General features: G+C 39.3%; 1 protein-coding gene across 4 annotated transcripts in view; it reads right to left on the minus strand.

The window, feature by feature from the left end:
- Positions 1-25,604, minus strand: part of slc8a3 (solute carrier family 8 member 3) — a 124,790-nt gene that overhangs the window by 36,704 nt on the left and 62,482 nt on the right. For 2 of the 4 annotated variants that reach the window (XM_008398964.3, XM_008398963.3), the window contains exon 3: positions 12,761-12,867. The exons of the other annotated variants lie outside the window; for them this stretch is intronic. In XM_008398964.3, coding sequence (XP_008397186.2) covers positions 12,761-12,867 — 107 coding nt within the window. The remainder of the gene's footprint in view (positions 1-12,760; positions 12,868-25,604) is intronic. 4 annotated transcript variants of the gene reach the window in all.

The raw sequence follows: 25,604 nt of genomic DNA on the forward strand, positions 1-25,604 counted from the left end.
TTTAAATATTCTATTTTAGTTTTATCAGATCACTGGACATGAAGAGTAAGGGATTAATCACTGGGTGAATTTACAAACAGGAATCTGAGGATTGGCTTTGTCCTTGCTGGTGGGCCTTTCAGTCTGCATCTTTACAAAGTCTTTTGGTTTAAACACATAGATTTTGTTAGTCCTATCTGATCTAAAACAAAAAAGCATTCAGTTTAAATTTAATATCGACTGAAGATTGTAAAGACACACACAAAAAAAATCCTTCAGTTCATGTGTTTCACTGAGTCTGGGACTGATTGTCAGGTAGAGTCAGATATTCACCTCCCAGTCTGCTCCACCAGCCATGGCACAAATGTCACTAATCAGAGGACCTTTGCTTGCCCCAATGCCGCACAGAAATCACACCGGCATGGATGAAAAGATTTAATTCAGTCCTGCCAGCCTGATCTCATTAAAACCTCCACCTCTGTCCTGGGTCACAATGAGAACATCAAATGCCTGCTAAGATATGAAAAAATAAAGCGTATTTGAAGAGTTAATGCACCTTCCATGTAGTGAGGCACGCTACTTTCAAAGAAAGCTGTAAACTTGTTTGGTTAGGGGAAAGCGTACAAAATGCATTTTGTCTGTTTTTGGCAAAACTAATGATAAACATGTCAACACGTATGGTGCATTGTAAAGTATTCATCCCCGTTGAGCTGTTCCACATTTTGTCATAGTACCATCAGAAGCTTCGACGCATGTTGTCAGGTTGGTACATGACAGCTGTGAAGTCAAAGAAAGCATAGTTTTCAAAATATCAAAAGAATGTGATTTGCATTCAACCTTGCTGAGTCAATGCTTTGCAGAACCAGCTGCAAGTCCTCTGTAGTCTCTACCAGGCTTTCTTTTTTTTTGCCCATTCTTCATTGTAAAGTAGCTACACTCCTGTCAGATTGGATGTTGAGCGTATGTGAAGAACAGTCTTTGAAGGCTCGGTATTGTGAATAATCAACTATTTTGAGCTGTACATCAGGTTAAAATGTTAGTTCCTCATCAAAAGTATAGGTGGAGTGTTGCTTTAATTCTTTCATGCATGTTTGAGAAATCCTTTAATCTTCCTCGGCAACCATTACGCTGTGCAAAATGCCTGGGGGAGACCTAGCGCCACCTTAGAGGACAAAGATCCTCCTCAGAGCTGCAGTCTCTGAGGAGCAGTTTCTGAGCTTCCACTTCACAGAGCAGCCCTCCCCCACGACTTCCCCACTCAGCCCCTTCAGACTAGTGGCAGCAGCAATCGGCAAACACCTGGTGGAACTGCGCACCCGCCGAGCTCATTATTCAATCGATCAAGTTCATTTGTATAGCACATTTCAGCAGAAAGGTCTTTATGTCTTAAAAGCAAAAAAAAAAAAAAGTAATAGAAAACGGTGTACAGTCAACAATTGATAAACCAGTAACAAACATGACATTTTTATGAGTGCCATCATTAAACTCAACCATAATAAATGAAACATTTATTATGGTTGAAAAGTAAATCAAAACAGGTGGAATTTTAGTCTAGTCTGTTTCTTTTCCCTGATTTTGCTATGTTGTTAATGCTTTATATGAATTATTATTTTGATCTGATGTAATTTTTAAATATTAAATGATTGATGTTTTGTCCTTTTTACCAAATACTTTTTACTCTTACTGTGGATTAATTTATTGAACGGCTACTTTTTACTTTTAAGTAAAAATATGTTGAAATAGTTCTACTTGAGTACAATTTTGGGCTGCTCTATCCACTTCTGCATTAATGTCATTCTAGCCTTCCTTGCTTCGCCTTGCAGGTCCTCTATACTGGTCCTAAAAGGGTTTCTTATTCATTGCACGATGATGCTATTCCCATTGAAATTACATTAGTACCGCACCAATTTAATTTCTCCCCTTACACGCTACTCATATTTCAATATGAACAAAAGTCATCTGTATTCACAGTGGGTTTTGTGCAATTTGAAAACAAGTTGAGAGCTTGGAGACTTTGCAAACAGAGAGATTTTATTTTCAAATCAGATTTATGATGAGGCCAAAACACCCACCAGATCTGATGCAACTTCACAGGCCAGCATGCAACACAGAACACAAGCAATTAAGATAATAGAACCACTACAGCAACGCCATGAGCTTGATCCCACGATTCAGATGTCAAGGTAAAGACGTGCAACACAAGACGCATTGCTCTGATTTCGTTAGCTGTCTTGAAAATAGTTTTGTTGTTACCGAAGGGATGGAGACCACAAAAGGAGCTCAAAATAAGACGTGAACCATTCACTGATACCACAATGCTCACTTTGCTTATAGAGAGGTAGACGTAGTGGGGTGTGCTACATGTTTAGGGACTGTATGTGTTGGTTTGATGTGGAAATGTCTTCTGGAAGAGAATAAAGACGGATATATCATGCAAGGTTTCCCTCGAGAAAACCTGCTAAGTCCGGTGATTGGGGCGTCGGCAGTCATCCATCCAGCGGCCCGTTGTGTTTTTGAGTTAAAAAATGTTTAAAGTTGACAGGAAATTTAAAAATATCACTTGATAATTATGTGTTGTTGGAAGATTGGAAGATTAATATCTGAACACCAACTATACCGTATATAAATAACCAATGCTAAGCCTGGTGGGGGCACAATTAGAACCTGGTGGTCCCCCAGGGGAAACTCCGTCATGCATGGACAGGCGTGGTCTAGTTGAAACACTGTGCTGTGGTGGTGCCTCAGTGCAAGATACCACTGTAAGTAGTGCAGTGTTTTCACGGTCCACTGAATCAATATTATATGTGATCCAAAGTCTGACCATTTGGATCCCAACAGCATGATGCCAGAAGTAATGTCAGTGTTTCTAAACTGCATTGGCAGCAGTAGTAGGTTTGGTCCTTCTTCCACCATATACCAGTGGCAGCTCAGAACCTAGATGTATTATTAAAGTTGATATGACACCATTTGTCGTTCTTCCCCTCCTTCTGTTGGGTGCACCATTCCAAAAGTAGCCGTCTGTGGTCTGGTGTTAATGACATCAGAGGAACAGAGCGGTTAAAATGTAGTTCAACTATGACATGAGGTGCTGTGATACAAATGTCTGGTTCCTTCGTGATGTGTAGATGTCCTCGTTTACATATTTGTCCCCATTTCTTGGCAGTGTTACATCTCTGCACTGCAAATGTTAGACAATCCAACCATCTGTCCACATGCAACCCCATATTGCAACCCCTATTAAACTCTGTTAGGAGCTGGTCATTCTGTATCCAGTGTGTCTATGAGGCATCCTGTGACCTTCATTAACTGTTCAGACTGACCAACTTTTAAGCTTCCTTATTATTAATTTGCTACTATAAAAGTAGCGCTCTTAGTTTTTTTGCCTTATTTTTAAGAGGTTAATTTGGGATCTGTCAGCGGATGTCGTAGATCATCTTCATTTTGGGCCACATCAAGATCATGAAAAAACTGTTGTTTTTCTTCATTTTGATTTCATCAAAGGTTTAAGTGATCATCAATCACGGTCACTCAAGGATTTTTTTCCTGATCTCATTTCCTCCTCAGAGACGATGGCCCTTCTCTATTCTTCCAATTTTTAATAACGTGTGGACAGTTCTCAGCCCAATTTTGGCAGTTTCTGCAATCTCCTTAAATGTTTTCTCAGTTTGACACCAACAATTATACCTTTCTTAAATGGAATAGCATATTTCCCAAGTCCACAGGATGTGTCTTTCCACACGATTGTTTTAAAAAATGAGAAGTTAATCATTGCATCAGGTAGGGTTAAGTAACTTGTTGCTAGACGGAAGATGGTTATTTATGCAGCAACTATCCATACCTATTAAATGCAGTCATTTCTAGGTATCTGACTCTTCTGCATTTCCACATGAATTTATTAAAATTAAACTGGCTTTAAATACTTCATACCAATACCAAAATCCATCTTTGTTCATTTTTGGCTTTTGCATAAGTGAGATGACGAAATGAGGTGAGGTGTAGGTTCAGGTCCCTGAATCGCTTTCCAACAAGTGGGAAGAATATGGCCCCAGCTGCAGTGAGCGACAGCTGGTTCCCATCCCTCACCCAGCAAGGTCTCCCTTCTGCTGTCACTTACAAAACCAAGGGCACAGCCTGAAAACTGATGGCAAAAGCACCAGGAGACAGGATAAACGGTAAGTATCAGCAGATTAGAGTCGTCTTTGTGTCAGTTCCTAGGGTAATAATGCATGGCATGGTAGGAGCATCTGTGTAATGATGCTTATAATGATTTGCTTGTTAAAGTACATATCAGGCCTATAATGACCAGGGTTGAAATGAAGCCCGCTTGAAATGTGTCATTTGATAAGCAAATGACTTTTACCGCAAAGAAATCTCACTTGCTGTGTTCGTCAGGGCTTTAGCTGCCTGATCTTGTAAAGTATGAAATGCATCATTTGTAAAAACATAAGATTTGGAAGCGTTAAGGTGCTCCACTTTGAACTATTTGCACATTCAAAGTCTCCTGGGACATCTGTAATGGCTAATAGGGCTGGTGATAAGGAAAATGAGTCTTTATCTCAGCTCAATTAGGCAGATAATTGATTCAACACTGGTCATTTAGGCCTTCCAGGAAAGGACTGAGCATCCCAACATGCAGTGTTTCAAAACAGAGTGGGCTTTTTGTGGCTAACCTCACAAAGGTGGATAATTACAATCTGAACTGAATTCACCTAAACTGATTAAAAGAAATGGGTAGGATGTGATTCTGTTAATAAATTATAGCTTCATTTTTTTTGTCTGTTTATGCCAGTTGTACTGTGAAGTTCATTTCCAATTGATTGTTTGAACATCAAACATAAACCTTTGTGCTTTGTATCATTATGACAGCGTATTGGAGCCATTGTACATAGTAAAACGGAGTAAATTTTTGGCTAAAAAACTTTAAAATTTTTAGATTAATCTCAGAAATAAAAGACATTTCTGAGCTCCAAATGTAAACAAAATTGCTAAAAGAAAAACTGGGATTTTAGATTAATTTCAGAAATTTTCTAGAAACAAAACCTGAAAATCTTCATTTCAAAAGTTTAAATGTTTAGGTTTGTGGCCCAAATGTACTTTTTTTTTTCTACCTTGGGTCCTATACTTGGGTTCTGTACAACCCAAGTTTCCTTGAGCTCAAGTTCACAAATTGATGGATGCACACACCTCTTAAGGATTTTTTTTCTTGCCCAATGGCCACTGGAAACGTCCGCCAGCCTCTTATTATTCTGCACTGACAACTTATTTTTCTAAATGCTGTTAGTTTTACGCTACATCTAACATAAAACATCGCTTTCCAAAATATCTAGTTCTGTCTCGTCAGTTTACAGAATATTTTTTTGGACAAGATTGAGATATTTTTTGGCACAAGTCAGACGGACCTCGTCTTCTTTCCCGTCAGCAGTGGTTTTCGCTGCCATGGATGGCATTTTCTTTCTTCCAGTCTCTGTTGATGTTGAATCATGAACGCTGACCTTAGCTGAGGCAAGTTTGGCCTGCAGTGCTCTAGATGTTGATCTGGGTTCTTTTGTTATTGATATGACTGACTCTGTTTCTCTCCGAGGCTTGATGTTTTGCCTTTTCATCCCTCTTCGTGGTGTCAGAGAGGTTTGGCTTAAATCAGACTTTACAGTTCTGGGATCAGTCAATGCCTGGTTGTGGCTAGTAAAACTAAATTCCACTAGAAGTCATCCTTCACACCCAATTGTTATGAAATAACCAGTGAAGATCATATTTGATTAGTGCAACTGATATTGTTTGTACAATATAAACGGACCCCATGCCCTTGCTATTGAGTACTTTCAATCAATATAATAATGTAACGGTCATTTCCAAATCAATTCCCTCTATTGTAGATTATCTAAAGTCCTGCAATCTTAAAATCCATCTGTGCTTGTTTCCTTGCTTTGTCTGCTGCATTCCTCCACAATATGACTCACTGCTCATTTGGAGGTAATGAATGCATGTGTGAAAGAGGACTGTGGGGCCGGTCAGGCTCAAACAACAGCATGTGAAGTGCCCTCAGAAGCCGCGAGAGCTCCTTCTGAGAGAGGCAGCCGACGGGTGGCACATTTCCCAACGGCAGGCGTGATTTGAATGGAAAGTGGCAGTGGGAGATGGATTACCACAAGGAGCGGGCTGGGAGGAGACTTTAATCCTACAGCCATGCATACACAAACACACCGACGCGTGAATGTGATCGCCTATAACGTCCATCCAATATACCCGAACATATTCTCCGATGCAAGGCATGCTTCCTTCTCACCGGAGTTCAGTTTTTAGCTGTTTGCATGCGATGGGAAGAAAAGGACTGAAACCAACAAGACAAAACCCTAAACATGAATGAGGACAGTGGTTTTTGCTGTGTCATTTGAAGGTCTACCTACTGTGTTTCCCCGAAAGTAAGACAGTGTCTTACTTTCTTTTTATCCCCAAAAGCCCCACTATGTCTTACTTTCGGGGTATGTCTTATATTGGAAAAAAAATGTCGAATTTTTTGTTTTAACCATAAAATTAACATTTATTAACAACCTGAACAATATTGTATTACCGTATTTTAAGCAGGAGGCGGCAGTGACAAGTTCAGGGGACGGCGCGGTGACATATGGAGAGGGGGACGGTGTGGACGTGGGCAGGAGGCGGCGCTCAGCTAGATGAGAGGGAGGCGGCAATACCCCCGTGTTTCCCTGAAAGTAAGACATATGTCTTACGGCTTATATTAGCCGACCCCCCTGAAACTCCCGATACGTCTTACAATCGGGGGTGTCTTACTATCGGGGAAACATGGTAGTAATCTCCACTGCCCAATACATCCTTCTCTCATCTTTGAGTTTTTAGCATCTCAAGAGTTAGAGCAGTCTCTTTTCTTCTCTATGCAACCTTCTATTTCCAGACCAAGATAACAGGTTTATTTCCATCAAGTGTGTGTACATCTGATGCTAGAAGAATGACATGTCTGCGTAAAGTTGCCTTGGAGGCAATTGAATACTTTGAAGGGTACATTTTTTTATGTTATTGTGAAGTACTTCTAGGTAGCTTCTCTACTTGTGATTCTGGTCTTTATAGAGAAAAGCTGAAAACTAATATTGGACACCTAGCAAAAAATGTTTGCCCCCTTGGTTGTTTGTATCCTTTGTCTTGCTTTTACAATTCATGATAAACAAAATCAGGTTCTTTTGTCAAATAAAAATGACAAAAACAACTTTAAAGTCAAAGTGAAAACTGATTTCTATGAAATAATGATGAATACAAATGTGAAGTGACTGACATGATGCGAAAGAGGTTTAACAAAATTATGCTTGTAGCCTCTCGAAGGTCCAATCACTGCTTAATCAGCATTTTTGGTTACCACTATAGCATGAAGATAAAAGAACACACCAAGCAAATAATAGAAAAAGTTATTAAAAAGGATAAGTCAGGGGATGGATACAAAAAAATCCTAAAAATATTATCCCTCTTCTTAATAAATCTATTTTAATTATTAACTATTCTTATTTTTTTTTTACATTTTCAGGTTGACATTGGGAAACTGTTTTGCACATATTTACTAGACGTGCCAATATGTGTCCAGCTTTGTATTTCACTGCAGCATGAGAACGGGGACACAATCCGAACAAATGCAACAGAATGCCTCTAGGACTGCTTTCAGCCAACGGATGTGTCAGAAGTCATAACTGAATATGGTGTCTGAGTGAAGAACACTTCAACTGGATACTTGCTGACACATGGTCACGAACTGTGCCTCTCTACTTCAGGGATCAGCTCTTTACACTGTATTGTTCAAGTGCAAACTGACTGGTCTAGTGTCTTTGTGTTATAACTGAGTTGCATTTCTATATCGGGCTATAGGCTCAATTGGACTCAAAAAAAGTAGCAGGTCATGGAAAACCTTTGCTGTTGTTCGTTGTTCCCTGTGTTGAGTCGTAATGCACCTCTGTGAGCTAGGAAACCCTCTGGGGGGGAGAGGCTTTTATGCCAAAACAGGTAGTTTGACTAATCTGCTTTATGTAATAGTAGCGCATAAAAATGTTCAGATTAATCACATGCATTACCACGTTAACGTTGACAACCTGTTTAAATCTTCACACATCTTTCCATAAAGTTCTGTACTGTCGTCAAACAGTAAAGCGGCTCGTTCAGACTCGGCTGTATTGGGTTGCATCAGCAGCAGAAGTGGCTGCTATAACCACCTCACTGGAAGTGCTAATGGTATTGACCACTTCAAGAGAAGTTAGAGAAGGGCATTGCTAGAGCTGGCTGTAAACATCTCCAGACTGACAGGTCAGGGTGACTGCTGCCTTGATTGCTTTCATTACTCACACATTGTCCAAAGTCAGACCTGCCAGCCTGGGACTCAGTCACATCTGCCAGAATCTGCTCCGAGAATCCCATCCCATGAACAAATCGGGAAAAGTTTTGAGGAGTGATGTAACTGACAGCAATAAACCCCAGACAGATCAAAGAGCTAAAGTACGACCTGATAATTACTTTCCCCTCTTTTCAGTTTGATCTTCTCTCCAAAGAAATAACCAGTATGTAAGCAACAGTTAATGCAGTTGCAATGACAGAGTAGCCTTCTGATGTAAGAAAACTGGAGCGAGGCTATTTACTATGACGGAAACAAAGACTCTGATATAATATTCATCATTTCTGCCTCTCCACTTTGGCTTTAATAAGGAGAAAAACAAACCCAATCAGCTGCAGATCACTGGTTTTGAACAACAACGTGATTGCTACATTATATCGAAAAACTACAAAACCATCATATCATTCATTAATGCAATAAAGGAGTAATTGCGCGCGAGCCTAATAAAGCGTCTTCTGTTTCTTCTAATGTGGCATCAAAGTGATTTCATCAGCAAAGACACATTCATAAAATATGATGCTGCACAAAAAGAGCTTTTTTATTACCCTCCTCATCGTATATAGTTTAAACATTCATTACCTAAATCAAACATTCATTACCTTCTGCATTTACAAAGTAAGTAGACGTATCTTGTGTAATTCTCTGCAAACATTGGGCTTTCATTAGATGCACAGCAGTGTTGCTCTGCTCCTACAGTTGAAATGAGTAACATTTTAATCATTTAGTAAAATAAACCTGCATGTAAATTACGGCTGGGACATCAAGGTCTGGCTCTGAATGAGAGGGATGTCCCCCAAGGATATTTTATTGGGCATGAGTAATATTTGTGCAAATTAAAAACGGAAAACAATTTATGATGGGTGTTACAAAACTTTGTAAAATATGGATTCCCTTGTCCCGATCGGTGGAATCCATGCAACAGGATCTAATGCTGCATGTAATTTATCTTCATGGTGGCTTTTTAAAAAATTATGTAGTCCTGTACATTCATTTCACAACAAAAAATATAGAAATGAACAGAAACAATGAAAATGAAAGCATGTGTCAAATTGTGCTGAGTTTGGACTAAAAAATAGAATAAAAAAAAAAATCAAACTAGCTGCATTTCCATTGACCACAATTACGCAATTTGACATTTTAAAAATTTATTTGCTTAATTAATCAATCAAAGTTTATTTGTATAACATATTTCTGCAACAAGGCAGTTCAAAGTGCTTTTCATCATAATGGAAACAATAATTTTCAAAATCAAAATCAAAATTGGTTTATTTTTATAGTATGTTCTTTTTTTGCATCACTTGAGTCACATGATGAATAACCAAACGTTTGCCACTGGTGCAAACCATGAAGAAGAAGACGACGGGAAGTAGTTGGAGGATCATGGCAGTGGCATGTTTTCAATGACTTACCATGTGAACAAACTTATTCATGTGTTATTTTAATTGCATTTGTTACTTAATGGAAACACCCCAATTGTGACATTGTTTTTGCGACACATTTTGACAAAGTTTTGCTCACATTTGTAATGAAAACACAGCTAGCGACTTAAAAGGCCAACTCAGGAGAAAGATAATCAAAATAAAGAATTTGGCTAAACAAAATTTACACAAACTAACTTCACTGTTTTCTTGTTCAGAGGTTAGGAAGAGTGAAAAAGTGTTTCCTGGCCAGAAACTGCTCAGGAAGGGTGCACAACAGGAGCATCAGTGGTGTAGAGAAGAGAAACCACTGACCCTGTTTCACTTTGGGTGCATATTACAGACGCCCACCTGTGTACCCCACATGCTTCATCTCATTAAAGGTGAAGAGTGAAAATCCCTATTTAAGCATTGAAGAACGTGTCCATGGGTGTACAGTTGGAAAAACACTCCAAAAAAAAGAAAATGTAGCAGTAAATTCAAACTCAAGTAGCTGGCAAAACAAACTGCTTCACTGCAGCTGCTGTTGCGAACACGCTTAATCCTACAGCAGCACCACCAGGGAAAAGCTGGATAAGATCATATGTTAGGTTCCTAAAGATGTACATCTTGACAAATTCTCATTTGTTGAGTCAGGATTTTACAATGTTAATTACTACATAGAGAATAGAGGCATCAGTTTCTAAGGTTGCAGATCTAAGTGATTTCCAATGTACCTAAAACCTGGAGCTTGTGAAAAATAAACACACTACAAAGGATTCTGTCAACTGGTGAGTAAATGGAAGTGAATGAAAGGCTCCTGTAACTCATAGTGACTCAAACCCTGTGTTTCATGCATCGATTAGCTACAAACAGGTCTTGCAGGGTATTCTGAAAAGAAAGAGATGGAAAAAAAACAGCATACAAAGGTTCAGTTTCTTTCCCCTCAAAGCGTCTGACCCCTGAGACCGGACCTGACCACTGGCATGTATCCTGCACAGCTTCACCTGTCGTTACCCATCTTTATCTTGCACTCTGTCTGAACAAATCGCTTAGCTTACTCCTCCTCTACACCTTTACTGTCTCCAACAATTCAACTCAAGAACGCTGCGGGCAACTGTACAATTCAGAGCGGAAAAGAAAATAAATAACAAAAACACAGATATTTCCAGGACCGTAAATGGGAGCAGACTGGTTTATACTTTTTGTATCTGCTTGATTATTATTTTTGAAGTGCACGTTGAGATCAATGACGAAAGGAAATTCTGACACGTTTGAAACTATTTTCAGTTTAACCAATGATTAGCTGGTTAGCAGAAATATCTTTTGTTTGTTTGGTTTTTTTGGTCAATGAATCACTAATACCTAGAGACATGTTTCAGTAATAGCCACACGCTTCAGTCTGAAGTTGTAACGGAGCAAATGAGAGAGTTAACTGGTTTCAATATCAGTGAGGTGTTTAAAAATTACACAAGGATGAAGTTTGCAGAAAGGAAACTGGACTAACTCTGCATGAATGGAAGGCCTTAATGAACGTCTTCCATTCATTAAGGCTCCCACAGGAAGGCTAAATGTATCGCAGCAAAGTTTCTTTTTGTTCCTCTGGAAAAAAAAATCTGAAGAGTTGGGGAAAGGATCTGTGTTACCTGAGAAATACACAGGCTGGTGTTTACAGTTTCTAATGCTAACTACTCTGACTGTAATACAGTCTGTGTCATCTCCCACATAGACACACCGTTATAGACACACAGTGTTTAGAACTCTAGCAATTATTTAATTTATTTCTTTGAAATAAATAGGAACGTTCTAAACCCAGCTTCACACTTTATAAAACCAGAAATTGGATTAGGCCATGAAGTTCTGATGGGTATGTCCTACCCTCTGTATTAACACATCAATCAACTGCATGTTTCCTAACTACTACCTGTATCAAGAAAACTAGAGAACTATTTCTGTTTTCTTTTATGGCCAGGGTTATATTTTGTAAATAAAATAAAAATTTTCTTAATTTCAAACAAGTAAAATGACAGAGAAAAAAGAGAAATTAATAAAAAAAAACTAAAAGTACCACAAAAACAAATCTTTCATATCCAGTCAGAGGTAGGAAGATATTAAATCCTATCCCCTGTTGTCTCGACCATATATGCCCCACATTACACAGATTTTACACATCAAAATTTTTACTCGTCACAATTTTTACTCTTTCCTAATTATAACTGTACAATTAATTTATTATCATCCACCATAATAGAAATGTGAAAACTGCGATGTGCATTTGCATTCGTGCCCAATTAATACATCCAACTGCCTTCAAAAGTCATTCAGTTAGAAATATTTGCTTGTCTGTCTAAAAACGTTAAAATTAAGTGAATAATAATAGTAATAAATAAAATCAGTTAAACTATAATTTCTAACGTCTAAATCTGATACTAAAGTTTCTTTTTAATCTGAAACATTATACAAATACAAGGACAAATACTTTTATTTTACTTCTCTCTTTAGCAGGATGCTATACAATATGAGTATATTAAAATAATACTTCATAGCCTGATGAAACTACTAGTTGGAGTCTGGTGAATCGTTTCTCGCTACTAAAAAAATGAATGAATAATCCTTCCTCAGCAGAACCAGTTTATAGCATTCATCATGGACTCTCTGGCTTTGAAGTTATAAATAACTCCTGCATGTTTCTATACAACAGCGTCTGCCTGCGCCTCTGAGTTTATGAAGGTGACGTCTGGACTATCTGTTTGCTTTCTTGTGCAGATGCTGATGGCGTCTGAGGGAGAAACTGTGGTGCCGGGGGGAAAAAAAAGTGTTTTTACCGTGGCGGGGTTGTGAAAGAACAGAGTTGTGAAAGAAACGTTGTATTAGAAATACAGGAGGATGGCAGAGAAACAGAAGAGAGGGGCTGAAATGAGGCAAATGGAGGCCACAGCAGTGATGGTAAAAGTGGGAGAGTAAGACACAGAGAAAGAGAGAAAGAAGTCGAGTACTCCACCTTTCTGCAGACTCATGTCTACCATGCGAGGCTCAGCCAGCTCCAGGAAGAAGTTCTTGTTTTTCTCATACTCCTCATCGTCAATAATTTTCACGTGAACAAACTTGCTGTGAGGGGGGAAACGACAAAGGACAGGGTTTTTGCGAAAGGCAAGGGAACAGAAAAAACAAAACAAAAGACAGAGAAGGGGAGGAGGGAGAGAGAAGAGAAAGGTTAATTTGCGATGGAGGGACACGGGAAGTGCGCTGTAAGTTGGATTAATAATCAGCATGGAAGAAAGGTTAGACGGTGAACGGTCGGCTCGCTCTGCAGCAGGCCTGTCAGTCAGCTGTCAGACATGACATGCGGGGCTGCTAACCAGCGAGCTCATTGGCCGGCGCTGGTGTCATGACAACCACATTCATCACTGCATCCAGCACAAGTGGAACATGAGTGAAAACCCGTCCGTGGCAGAGTGGACGGAAAAACAAAATGAACTGAAAACACGAGCTTCTAGTCGGTGTGGTTGTGAACGGTGCACATTTTATTTTTAGTCACTAAAACTAAATGCCACACCGCCTTGCACAAATATCATTTTCACACATCACAAAATATTTTGCTGGGATTTTTTTACGAGGTAGAAAAACAGCAGGTGGCTCATATTTGTGAAGTGGAATAGAAATTATACATGATTTCACTTCCTAAAATAAAAAATGTGAGTTGATTCTTTTTATGTGAACATTCTCAAAACCTTCAGTGCGATCTTTTATTTTTACTGTCTTACTAATTTTACACAAATGTTCTCTATTTGAAATCTCTTTCAAATGTAAAACTAAAAGTAAAATGGAAAAAATAAGAAGAAAATTTATAAAATGGGAATAATAAAACAAACAAAAAAAACCTTTTCATTTTCATTGCGAAGTTCAAAGTTCTAGAACATTACCTGTCATCTGTGCTGGTGAGCTTGGTTTCTCCATAGTTAAGCTAGTAGCTACAAAATGAAGCCTGGTTTCCAAAGAGGTGCAGAAATATGAAGTTAAGATTATAATAGCTATAGTTATCAGCTCTGTTCAATTTTGTCCCATTAAAATCAAGCTGTTGTAGCGCTAGTTGCATCTCCATAAATTGCACCAATTGGAATAACAAAAATAAATTTGCTTAATAGAAATGTGCTAATTTTGAAAAATCTCATGTTTTTTGATAAAAAGCCTTTGATTTGATACTTTAAACCAGGGGTCCCCAAACTTTTTCCTGTGAGGGCCACATAAATTTTCCCTTCTCTGGTGGGGGCCGGAGTCAGTTTGTAACAGAAAAAGTGTGACGATTGTAGGAGTGCCTAAATGTAAAAATTTATTGTTTTCCAGAAAGCACAATCAAATAACCCTCTCTGGGTTCTTCACAGAAAAAATCCAGGAAATAACACTATTTATGAAATAAATACTGTATTTTCCGGACTATAAGCCGCAACCCCAAAGTTAAAAAAAATAACCAGTAAACATAACATTTTTGTTCTACAAAAAATAAGCCGCAGTTATCTTTGTTGCTCCAGGTTTTCCACAATGATGCAGCAGCAGCAGAGGGGGGCGGACACCCAAAATAACAGGTCAATTGAATATCACATTTATTACGGTTGAAAAAGAAAAAGTTGCCAAGTTTAGATTTAACTGAACTGATTATGGTAGTTTCTGAACGGTAACTGTAACAGTAAAAGTGCTGATCCTTCGTGTCTGCTACTAGCATGGGCTAAATGAAAATAGGCGCTGCCTTCTTCTTCTTTAGATTTCAACGGCAGCTTGCACCCATTATTGTTGCACTACTGCCATCTACTGGATCCTAATATCTATACCTCAAATTCTCATAATGATCCCAGTATTTAAAAAACCAAAAAATCTTCTTTTTCCCCTCAATGCTATTTAACTGATCAACAACATTCTCAAATTTCAATTCCCTATTGAAACCTAATTCAGTTTTAATGGGTGCTTTCTTCTTTTATTTCCAATTTTGACTTCAAATGATTCACTTCCTGCTAAAGAGCCCCCTGGTGGTTGAAGAAAAATCCACAAAGTCCGGAAAATACGGTATATGAAAAAAAATCTAAATGCTCTCTGGTATTGTTCAGGGTGCCGGACCAAATGTGGAGGCGGGCCGCAGTTTGGGGAACACCTGGGTGGACATAACACTGCCTTCGAGGACCAGCTCCTTTTCCAAGACTCCCTCACTCAGCTCCTTCAGACTAGCCAGCAGCAATTAGCAAACACCTGGTGGAACTGCGCGTCTGCTAATCTCATCATAGAAGCTACTTCTCAGTTAAATGCTGGTAAAAATGCTGCTAGAGGGTTAATAGAGGAGCGATGTCTTGACTTTCTGAAGGTGGAAGTTTCAGAAAGAGCAGGAGTTTTTAAAGAGACAAAGTCCCAATTTCAAGGCGTTAAATTATGAAGTCAAATTTCTTTAAAGTGATATTTGATAAATATGGCATTTGTTTAACAACTGAAGGTAACAGTTATTTTATTGTGCTATAAAATGGCACCATGTGCCTGGAAAGCACACAATACTGCGCCTTTAAGGACATCATGATAAAGTGGCCTGAGCCCACCTCACAGTTACGTGCTGCTTTGCATTGCTTCCATTCCTCCATCACTGTGCTTCCAGGCAGACTGATAGTTGGACACTATGCTATTTTTCAACGCACAGACAAAGAGAGAAGTAGTTCATTGCAGGGTTTATGACTCCGGTTTGAGGAGAACGCTCCTTTAATGAAGTCAAATGTCTTGAGGGTGTGATGCCCTTCCTTTGGAAAAAGCGCTACGTGGAACATCATCACACAGAAACGGTTCAATATGGCACCGCGGCCCCAGCGGCGCTCTCTCTACTGATCGCCCCTAATTGATCTTTATAAAGAGTTATTGACGGGTCCGGGCGGCTAAGTGGTCAGTGGGTACCCTGATGCCTCAGAGGCGGCTCGCCCAAACCCAGGGAGGCGGGGGGAAGGACGAAGAGGGGACTCCTCGAGGAATAGCCTCGCTGATTTCAGCCGGACTCGTGCAAACGTTACATCACACGCTGTCGGTTGCAGGGAAATGAAAACAAACCCTAAATGAGTCATGACACTCTCTGCATCCGCTCTCTCAGGCTTCAGAAAGCACGCCCTGCGAGCGTCAGACAAGCCAACAACAGCCGACAGTGGCACAGTGAGCCCTGGAAAAAGGGGATGACATACTTTATTATGCGTCTGACACCTCATGGGAGAACGCTTTCCCTGCTAATACAAGCGAAGGGAAACCAGATTTTTCTGCATGTTATTTGGGTGATGCATTTAGAAAGCAGGAGTCCCAGCTATTAAGATGAGTGGCCCGGCGCCATTCATTATAGATGGCCGCTCATGTATCATGCATCAAGTCAAAAAGCAGCTCATTCTCTGGCTTTCCAACAGCGCACACTTTGTGCCGGTACAAGTGCTAATGCACAGTTGGCTTACATTACTGAAACTTTTTGGAAAAACTGTACTTTTAGGGGTATTATTTTTATTTATTTATTTTTTGCTGTGCTGTGCTTTTTACATTAACTTGAATATTTTCAATATATTGCAGCACTCTTACTTGAGTAACATTTCTGGATACTCTACCCACTCTTCATTGAATGAAGGACAAACTTGTTTTAATCCAAACAATCACCAGACACAGACACACACCCGAGTCATTGGTTAGCGTTTCTTAAGTTTAGAAAGAAACTGATTTAGAAAATATTTATTCGGCCTGATTTTGTTATTTTGTAATATTTATTATTTTCACTGGTTGTTAAGAGCAAAATTTCCACATGACTTTATATTTTGGTCCATTTGATCATGTAATTTTCAAAAATGAAATTGTTGATGTTTTGATCTGGCCTTTTTACCAAATACCCTTTTACGCTTATTGATATTAAGTTTTTTGATGGGGGAAAAAAATCCATAGACAAACTGAATAGAGCTGCAGTCCCATACCAGTGTCATCGTGTTTATAGCATGAGCTAATTTGCAGCTAGCTCTTGTCCCTAGATGGGCTTTTGTAAACAGTTATTGTAAGATACTGATATTGATTACTTGAGTAATTTCTTGGACGGGTACTTCTTACTTTTACTTGATAAAAATATGTTGAAGTTGTGCTTCTCTCGAGTACAGTTTTTGGGTTCTCTACCCGCCTCTGAGTCTTTTTATAATTGCGGAAAAGATGTACAGCAGTTGAAATTTTGTCTCATGAATCCAGACAAAATTATGCTTCACATAGTAAATCCTATTCTCTGGTTAAAATGTTTGTAGCTCAGGATGTGAGTGACCATGCGAGGGGAACTGTACAGTCTAACTGCCTTTTAACACACCGTGCACAGCAGAGCAATCCATCTTGCTTTCCCTCTCTTCACATCTCACCAGCGGGGCTTTCCTTTACTAGCCAGGCGACAAGTCTGCAGTGCCGGCTCTGCAGACGTGAACGGCACTTCGGTTTTCATCAAGACTGAGAAGAAGACGCACGGGAGACTAATGGACTAATGGGATCTGGCACACACACACACGCATTCACACACCGCCTGCATGTTGTGGCGGGTTGACATCAGTGCACGCTAAAAGCAAACCACAGATGCAGCCTCACTATTAATCTATGACTATCCACTCTATTGAAAAACAACAGAAAAAGGAATTCATTTAATGACGTAAGAGGCTGCCTTTGGGCTGTAAGTAAGCAGCTGCGTCCAGATCTGTCATTTCATAGCTTTACTGTGACATCAGCTGGAAAAATTTACAAATATATATGTTAAAATAATCTGCTTAAAAGCTCTGAGCTATTCAACTTTAGAAATCACGTTAAATCCGACTAAATCTCCTAATTTAAGGTATTCAGTTGAAAACAGGCAAACCAGTAGGTTGTGCTAATTGCTGTGATCAGGCTACTGCTATTAGCAACTCGAGTCTATAAAAACATATTTTTCTTCTGAACATGTTCAGATTTCTTCACCCGCAATTTGGAGACTATTTTTGCAAACTTTGCCTACTAATTTCAGCCCTTAAACCCAAAACCCTCATTATACTCTAAATTCCTAATTTAGCTCATGCACAGGAGCGACTGCCATTAAAACATTTCCCATTGCACCAAAATCCTTCTAATTACATCTCACTAAGTGGAAACTTAATGAATTTAAGGTCCTTTTGCTTTTAAACAGGAATTTTACTTTCTGTGTTTCACCATGTCTTTCTGCTAGACGAAGCCACTAAATTAACAACTGTTGCCATAAATTAAAAGTTTTCTTCAGCATGTGACATTATCCTCCACAGAGGATAATGTCACTGAAGAAATTATCCACCTCTGACATTATCCACCTCTGTGGAGGGTTTTCTCGTGAAAGCTCAGCCTTTTCGTGCTGAGCCACGTCCTAGCTCTGCTCAATGTTACTTCATGTTGAAGCGTAGTTTCCTTACTGTGTTTTCATTAACCATAAAAATTTGATTTACAAAAATAAATTTGCTTAATGGAAATACTTTAGTTCCAAAAAAAAATCATGCTTTTGATAAGTTTTTGCGATAGGGTGAGATGGTTTTTCTGCCGTATCAAAATCATTGTATTTCGCAAAACTGCAATGGAAACACTTTGGTTTTGCTGGCATTCGCACAAGTCGTGATCTGGTGGAGGCCGACGGTTTGTTTCTGTTTTGTATTTTTTGTTGTTTTTTTTCAGACAATGTGTAGCTGGGTCCACCATTCATAAAAGATTTGTTTCATTTGAACGTGTTGAATCCATCGCCCTTCTGTGAAATCACCGACTACAATTTCCCCAAAACTGTGCATACGTCGCCACACCCAAGTATAAGGTTCTTGCCGTTCCAACTCCTAAATAAGACTCTGATGTCTCCTCTGATTGGCTCATAGATGATGAGTGCTAGCCCCATGACTGAATTATGGCTATTTCTCATTTAGCTGCTCACATCCATTGCTGCCATGATTTTTAATGGCTTATTAACAGCATATTCTCGTGTGATTTTAATTTAATTTCTTGTTTAATAGAAGAACTGCAGTTGTAAAATTTTTTGACACTAGCAGAATATAGACAAGATTTGCTCACATTTCAGAGCTGGTGTCGCTACCTGCTCAGTGTAGGATTGCCCTAAAGTCGACGACACAATGCAAGCGATTGTGTGTCTCTACGTGCTCCTCCAGGATTACTGAATGCAGCAAGTCAGTGATGTGATGCAATGTGCTGGATATCCTTACATAAACAGAACACTTTTAAACTAAACAATTAGAACGTATGTAATTAACTTGGAACGTGTCTGTATGACTCAATTAAATTGACTTGTTTTGGTAAATGGTTTGAGACGAGATTTGGTGCCATACGTGTAACCTGAATTGAATATAAGCACACAGATCTGTACCTATCAGAGTACTGGAAGAACGTCAGAGCCTAAAAAACATCTCTCTAAGCTTCATTTAGAAGCGTATTTGGATGCTGTTGGATGTTTTCACCTGAGGTCACAAATGCTCGTTTACTTGGCACTAGTGGCGTTTATTGACTAGAACTAAATGGACAGCGAGGGAAGGAAGGAAGAAACCAGGATGGCTGCCGTTACGCTACGCGACACCCCCATTGGAGCATCTGTGACTGTTGAATCAGGAAACTTCCTTCGACCTGCAGAGATTTTAATGGCTTGACGAATTGAAATGATGGTCCCACCCAAGGTTTCCTGCCAATAGCTATCTGCGTGACATTGCAAATGCTTTCAGGATTCCATGACTAGAAAGGTCATACACACCATAATAGGTTCTGCTGGAAAAATAAACGACTTCTTTTTATGTCTCGCATGGAAGGTGCCTTTGCTTTGAAGGGTAAGAAGATGAGCCAATAAAACAAAAAAAACGTTAACTAATCTCATATTTTAGGCTTATATTCATTCTGGTGTTCAAGAAAAGACATAATCTGACTAGTTGCATAGTACAGTGGATTAAAAGGTAGTCCAGGCTTTTCCAACAGTGCTCTCCCTTGTTAAACTGAATTACACTGATCTGTCAAAATTAATGTGATAATGATGTATTGATGTTAACATGGCAGACGAGGCACACTTAAGTTGGAGTGTGGGAAGTGCCACTGAGTAATGACTGGCGATTACAGGGTTCACACCTCCGCTGCACCAGGCTGCCAGAAGCCAGAGGCCTCTGCCTTTTCCAGATCCAGAGTGGATGTAGAGGGGCGCCCGGGGGGGTTTGAGGCAAACAGCAAAAGAAATTGAAAGATGGTGATGCAGAGAGGGCCAAAGAGAGAGTGCTGAACAGTGTTCTGTTCATTCTCATTTCATCTGAAAAAACCAAACCACAGCTGATTTTTTTTTGCTATAGCGTTCCTCGTGATTTCTGTTTTCACATACCCCCGCTTCCATTTTATCTCCATTAAAAAGTAGAAATATGTCATTGCGAGGGAGACACCTCTATAGGTCAACAGGATACGTTTACACAAAATACAGGGAAACTCCTTGTATTTTCGGATATTCCACGTTTAGACAGCAACGCCAAGACATCTTGTGTCAACTGTAGTTGTCATGCCAGACCACCAGATGGCACTGTGATTTTAGCATTTCATAGAGCACACAAGCACTTTAGACTCTTAGATTACATCTCACAGTAACCCGTCTCCGTTTCCCATGAACAAAGTGTTAATGTAACACATCTATTCCTTACCAGAAATTGTGCTAAACTGAACAGGTTGAGTAGCACAAAACAGCACAATCTGCCATTGTTTTTGTTGTTACCCTACTGATGTGCGTTTTCACACCTGCGGAGTGATTCACAGAAAAGTTTCACTCCGACTTCTGGTTTCAAAAAGTGCCGTTGAGAGAGACTCCAGTCGCTCCTGTAAACGAGCGGCTGGATCACAACAAAAATGCTACGGTTTCACTGAAGAGCAGCTTCGTGCAAACGGAGCCTGAGGATGCATCCTGCTACTGAGAAGAGGAAATGCATGATAAAGATTTTCATTGAACATTATTAATGTTGTGGGATATCATTACAAACTTAATTCCTTCTTTTTCTTATCTACCTCTATCACTTCCACCAAAGTCTTTCCCCATCTAATTGATTTGACCAAAAAAAAAACCCTGAAGATCCAGTTCCTCGGATAAGGAGCAGAAATTAATGGCAACATTTCTCTCTGCTGCGTCAGTCCTTCTGAAGAAACGACTTTCACTTTTAAACCAAACCTGCATCTAATATTCACTCAAAAGTGCCTTCTTGTTGCGAGTTCCCTAAGAGTTTCTGTTTCACCTCCCTGCATTTATGCACCACCGGAATACATGCAGAATAACTGAAACATTCATTCCTAAGCCCACACATTACTTCTGAATCACTGTGGTCTTCTGTTTTGCGGGATTACGAGAAAACCCCCTGTTCCTAAAAAGTTTTACTTGTGGAGAACCTCCTCGCCTGCAGTTCGGCGGACATAAAAGGGAGCACGAGCCACTAGCACATCAAAGCAACCAAGAGAGCAGGGCTTGTTTTCCGAACACTGTTTGGATCAAGATGGAACAAAAAAAAAATTATTCTGAAATGAAATTAAGGCAGGCTGGGAAGAAGGCGAGAAAGAAGGAAAGAGAGAGAGAGAAAAAAAAAAGACCTCTGTGCCTCACGGGAAATCAGAGTCTTAATTAAACAGGCATGGTTTCTGTCACCAAGCTCAGGGATTATGGGGCGCGCTCATTACAGTCCTGATTATTGCTTTTCTCTAGCAATGACAGAAAAAAAAAACAGTAAACACATTTGTCAATAATTTCTTGAAAAAATTCTCTTCAGATTTCGTGTTTCATGCTCATGGTGTCTGAATCTGCTCCCTCTGAATTCCTTCCCAGCTTCCTCTGGTCTGATGAGGCGAACAAGTACCAGACGATACGACGAGCAACGCCAGCAGCCAAAAGTAGAGGTGCAGAAAAACACTGATTCTATGGCGAATCGCAATTCCTAGTCCTGGGAATTCTTGATTGGAAATTCTCAAAAGTGGAATTTAAAATCCGTTTAATTTGTACGTGTTTGCCACTGTAGAAGGCAACCATCAATATTACAAATATTACATGAACAAAAAAAAAGGTGAACAGACCTGTCCAGACTGTTTGTGCATAACAGGCGCCTTAAAGCGAAAGCAAAAACAAAAAACTTTTCAAAATCTATCAATCCATTTATGATTTAAAAAATACTATTCTGCATTAATTTAATATAGAAGCGAAAAACATAACTACAATGACCTTTGCTCCAATGTAATGTATTCTAAACGATCCACTCAAAAGTGTCCCAACTAAACACAAAACAGGAAATTAACATTTTTACAAAGTTAGCTGTAACTTATCTCCAGTTCAACCAGGAGTCAGATCCAAAAATAATTTGGGTGCACAGTATATTTTTTTGCGTTATTTGCAAATGGAGTCCATCCATATGTAATTTAGTCTCGGTGTGACCAGAGGTGTTTTTATGAAAGTCTCTTATTGGGAGCATAAACAGGCCAGAGATACAGTTCTTGGAGAACTTTCAAGCCAAATTATGTTGCATTGAAAACAACAAGGAGACTAAGCTGCTCAGTTCAGGTGGGACAAAAACTGAGCCTTCTGGACTATATCCAAAATGCGCATCGGAAAGCTAACCCTGCATGGACACCAAATGAAGATGTAAAATGGTGGAGCAAAAATCTGAAACATTAAGCAGCACCCCGAGTTCAAATCTTCAGCAAAAATCTTAATAAAACAGTCTCTGCAAGGCAGGTCATGTTGTGGATTGGTCACAGCGCTCAGCCCACAGCTGCGATGCCTCCACACGTTTTCTACAGTAGATTGTGTGATGTTGGGCCAGCGAGATTCGTCGCCGTTAAAACACTTAAAAAGGGAATTCGATTTCTGTTCAGTTTTATCTTTTCTGTCTGCCGCTGGAAACGATTTGACTGATGGGATCACGCTCAGATTAAGCGGCACTTTTATTTCCAAATCAGACGGCAGCAGCCGCCGTGAAACGCGTCGCTGGTCACATAAATACAGGGTAATGCAGAAAGCGTAAAATACATGGAAGTCTGTGGCTGGAAAGTAACATATTGAGACTGCGTACTTTTGAGAGAAACTTTAAGAGGAAGAGACATTTCGCCCACTTTTTATTTTTATTTTTACCGTACACACGTTGAATCTGCTCTGGTTGGAGCAGAGTTTTTTTTTTTTTTTTTTTTTACTTCTGTCTTGGGAATTATGGAAGATTTTAAAAATAACACTGGATGAAAAACAGATTGTTGTTGATGATGAGTCATCTGTGAAAATAATTATTCAACCAACAAAATGCACTTTTGAAGCAAATGTGTTATTTTTATCTTGCACATCGATTTAAGCTCACTTAAACTGAGCAGTTCTAATGACGCATCAGAAATCGAGAGTCCAAGCTGTTGTTTTTTTTGTTGGGTTTTTTAATTTAATATTGCCAACACATTCTCATGGGAAATTGCTGTTTAAAATAACTTCAGAAAGAAAGGAACTGGTCGTTCTATAATAGCAGCTTGCCTGGGTTTTATTCCCAGAAACTAAATCTTTTTTAATTTTTTTTTTTTTTTTTTTTTGAGTTTTAACTTTCTGTGCTTTGCAGCACCAAAAGTTCTACCAGAAAACTATCGTCATAATAATTCAGCACCATCATTTAGCTTCTTACTGGTACCACAGTAGAGCAATTTGTTTTTGGAGCTGCAACATTGTGGAAAGATTACACTGCAAGAGTATTTGGTGCATTTAACATCTGGATATGTTAGTGTCTTCTGTGCAGTGCTGTATATCTTGGAACAATATACAACCTGTGAGAGAAGATTTAATATTTTTATCCTTAGATGAAAATGCCACCTCCAAAATAATCCACTATGTTAAAATACATTTGATAAAATAATATTACCTGAAAAAAGCTACAAGATTAGCTTTCACTGTACTACGAAATGTAATTCTGGATGTATTACCTATTGAATGTGTTTGTCTTGTTCATGTTTCATAATGAGTGAATTCCAACAACACTCACTATTTTGTTTTGGAGGAAAAAAAAAATCTAATTTTAATATTTTGATTTTGATCAGAATTTAAGCTGCTTACTATTGGTATGAAAAACTAAAACTACTGTAAATAATAAAGACTAAAACAAAACAATATTTGACTAATACCTAATAAAAAACACACTCCTGAAAACTATAACAAACTAAATTAGACAAACAAAAAGTTACAACCATAATTAAAACCCTAAAACTCTTGTAACCCTGGTGAGGTAAAGGAGGCGCATTAAAACATTTGTATGAATTAAACTTATTGTCCTTCAGCTGCTAAACTTATAAAATCCCTCCTCACATATTGATTAAAACATACTGAAATACAATGTAACGTCACCCAATTTGCCTTAGCTATGCTTTGCACATCAGCCAATGGCATTAGCCTTGGTTATGCTTCCTGTGTTGCTCCTGTACATTCACATCATTCATCAGCCTGAACCGCAGAACCCTGTGTTTGTGAGAGTGATGCAGTTGACCGTGCAGAACGCACGAGGGGCCGCGGTAACAGTTCGATCAATAAAGTATAAATAACTGCACAATATTGTTTAGAGGACGTGGGCGGTGGATGTCTCATCACCGGCTGATACGCGCACCAGCACAAGATACACTTAACCAGATGGAGAGGTGAAGCCTCCCGGTGAGCCGGGCACTCCGGTGCATGACTGATGTGAAGCTCATGACGAGCACTTGCAGTGTGAACTCTGCCAGGTTTATTAATACCGTAGCACAGAGAAGCCACAGTCACGAAGCTGGAGAAGGAGTCGCATAAACCAGATTCCATGGCAGGACTGCAGCTGTCCGCACTGCTGGCCTCTCTCTATATCTCTCTCCTCCCTGCACTCCTGGTGTCGTCCGACTTTTACCCATCTCGGAGTAAAGAGCAAAACCTCTCATTTAGGTTCATCCATTGGGCAGCTCCTCAGATTACTGTGTGTCAGATTCATAAGATGGCCCAATCGAAAGCATGCCCAGTGACAAGATCCCTCTCTGATCCTGGACGTCTCCCATTCTCAAGCCAAGGACTTCAATATCTAATGCGCCCAACCTGCTCACATTTGCTGCTCTCGCTCTCTCTTGTTGTCATGGCTACAAACCCCACCCTTTTGCCAGCTCAGATCTTAATGTGACACTTGAACGCTTTCTGTAAAACTTGAACCTTTCCCCGCTTGTTTCCATTCATACATCTACACCAAGCCAGGCTACACAAAGAGACTTTGTCTGGTGACATGAGGGCCGACTCGCATCTTTTTGAGGCCCTAAGCAGATTTTCATTTGGGGCTTCATTGTTCTTGGGCTACTCTTAGTGCGTAACATGTGCTATCGTTAGCAGACATTGTAGCTGTGTTATCATGGCTGTTGGTTTTAACTTAACAGGTTTAGCAAACTAAGTCATTTATTATTTGGATTTTGAAATGCAGGGTGGCATTTAAGTGTGCCATATTATTTTAACTATTTGAAAATAACATTAGCAAACACTGAATTTTCAGTAAACAAGTTAAGTTTAATATATTAAATTTGCTAAATTGAATTTAATGTACCGGCTATAAAATGAGTCGATTTTTTTTTCCCCACCTGAAATGGCATTTAATTTGTATTATTCAATGTTATGTATGTAATATATTTTCAAAATATCAAATTGTGCAATCATATGGTCAGTAGAGACGCAACTACTGTCTGTCGAGTCTTTCTAACAAGGTTCTGCTGCACCATGGTATCCTCCATAGTTTACCTGAAGCCTCAACATTGAAATCAGGCTGATTACTTAGTGGGCTCTGCTACTAATATAAATATTTAATGACCACTAGCAT

Source organism: Poecilia reticulata, chromosome 22 (genome assembly GCF_904066995.2).
Source record: "Poecilia reticulata chromosome 22, P_reticulata-male-v2, whole genome shotgun sequence".
NCBI lineage: Eukaryota > Metazoa > Chordata > Actinopteri > Cyprinodontiformes > Poeciliidae > Poecilia > Poecilia reticulata.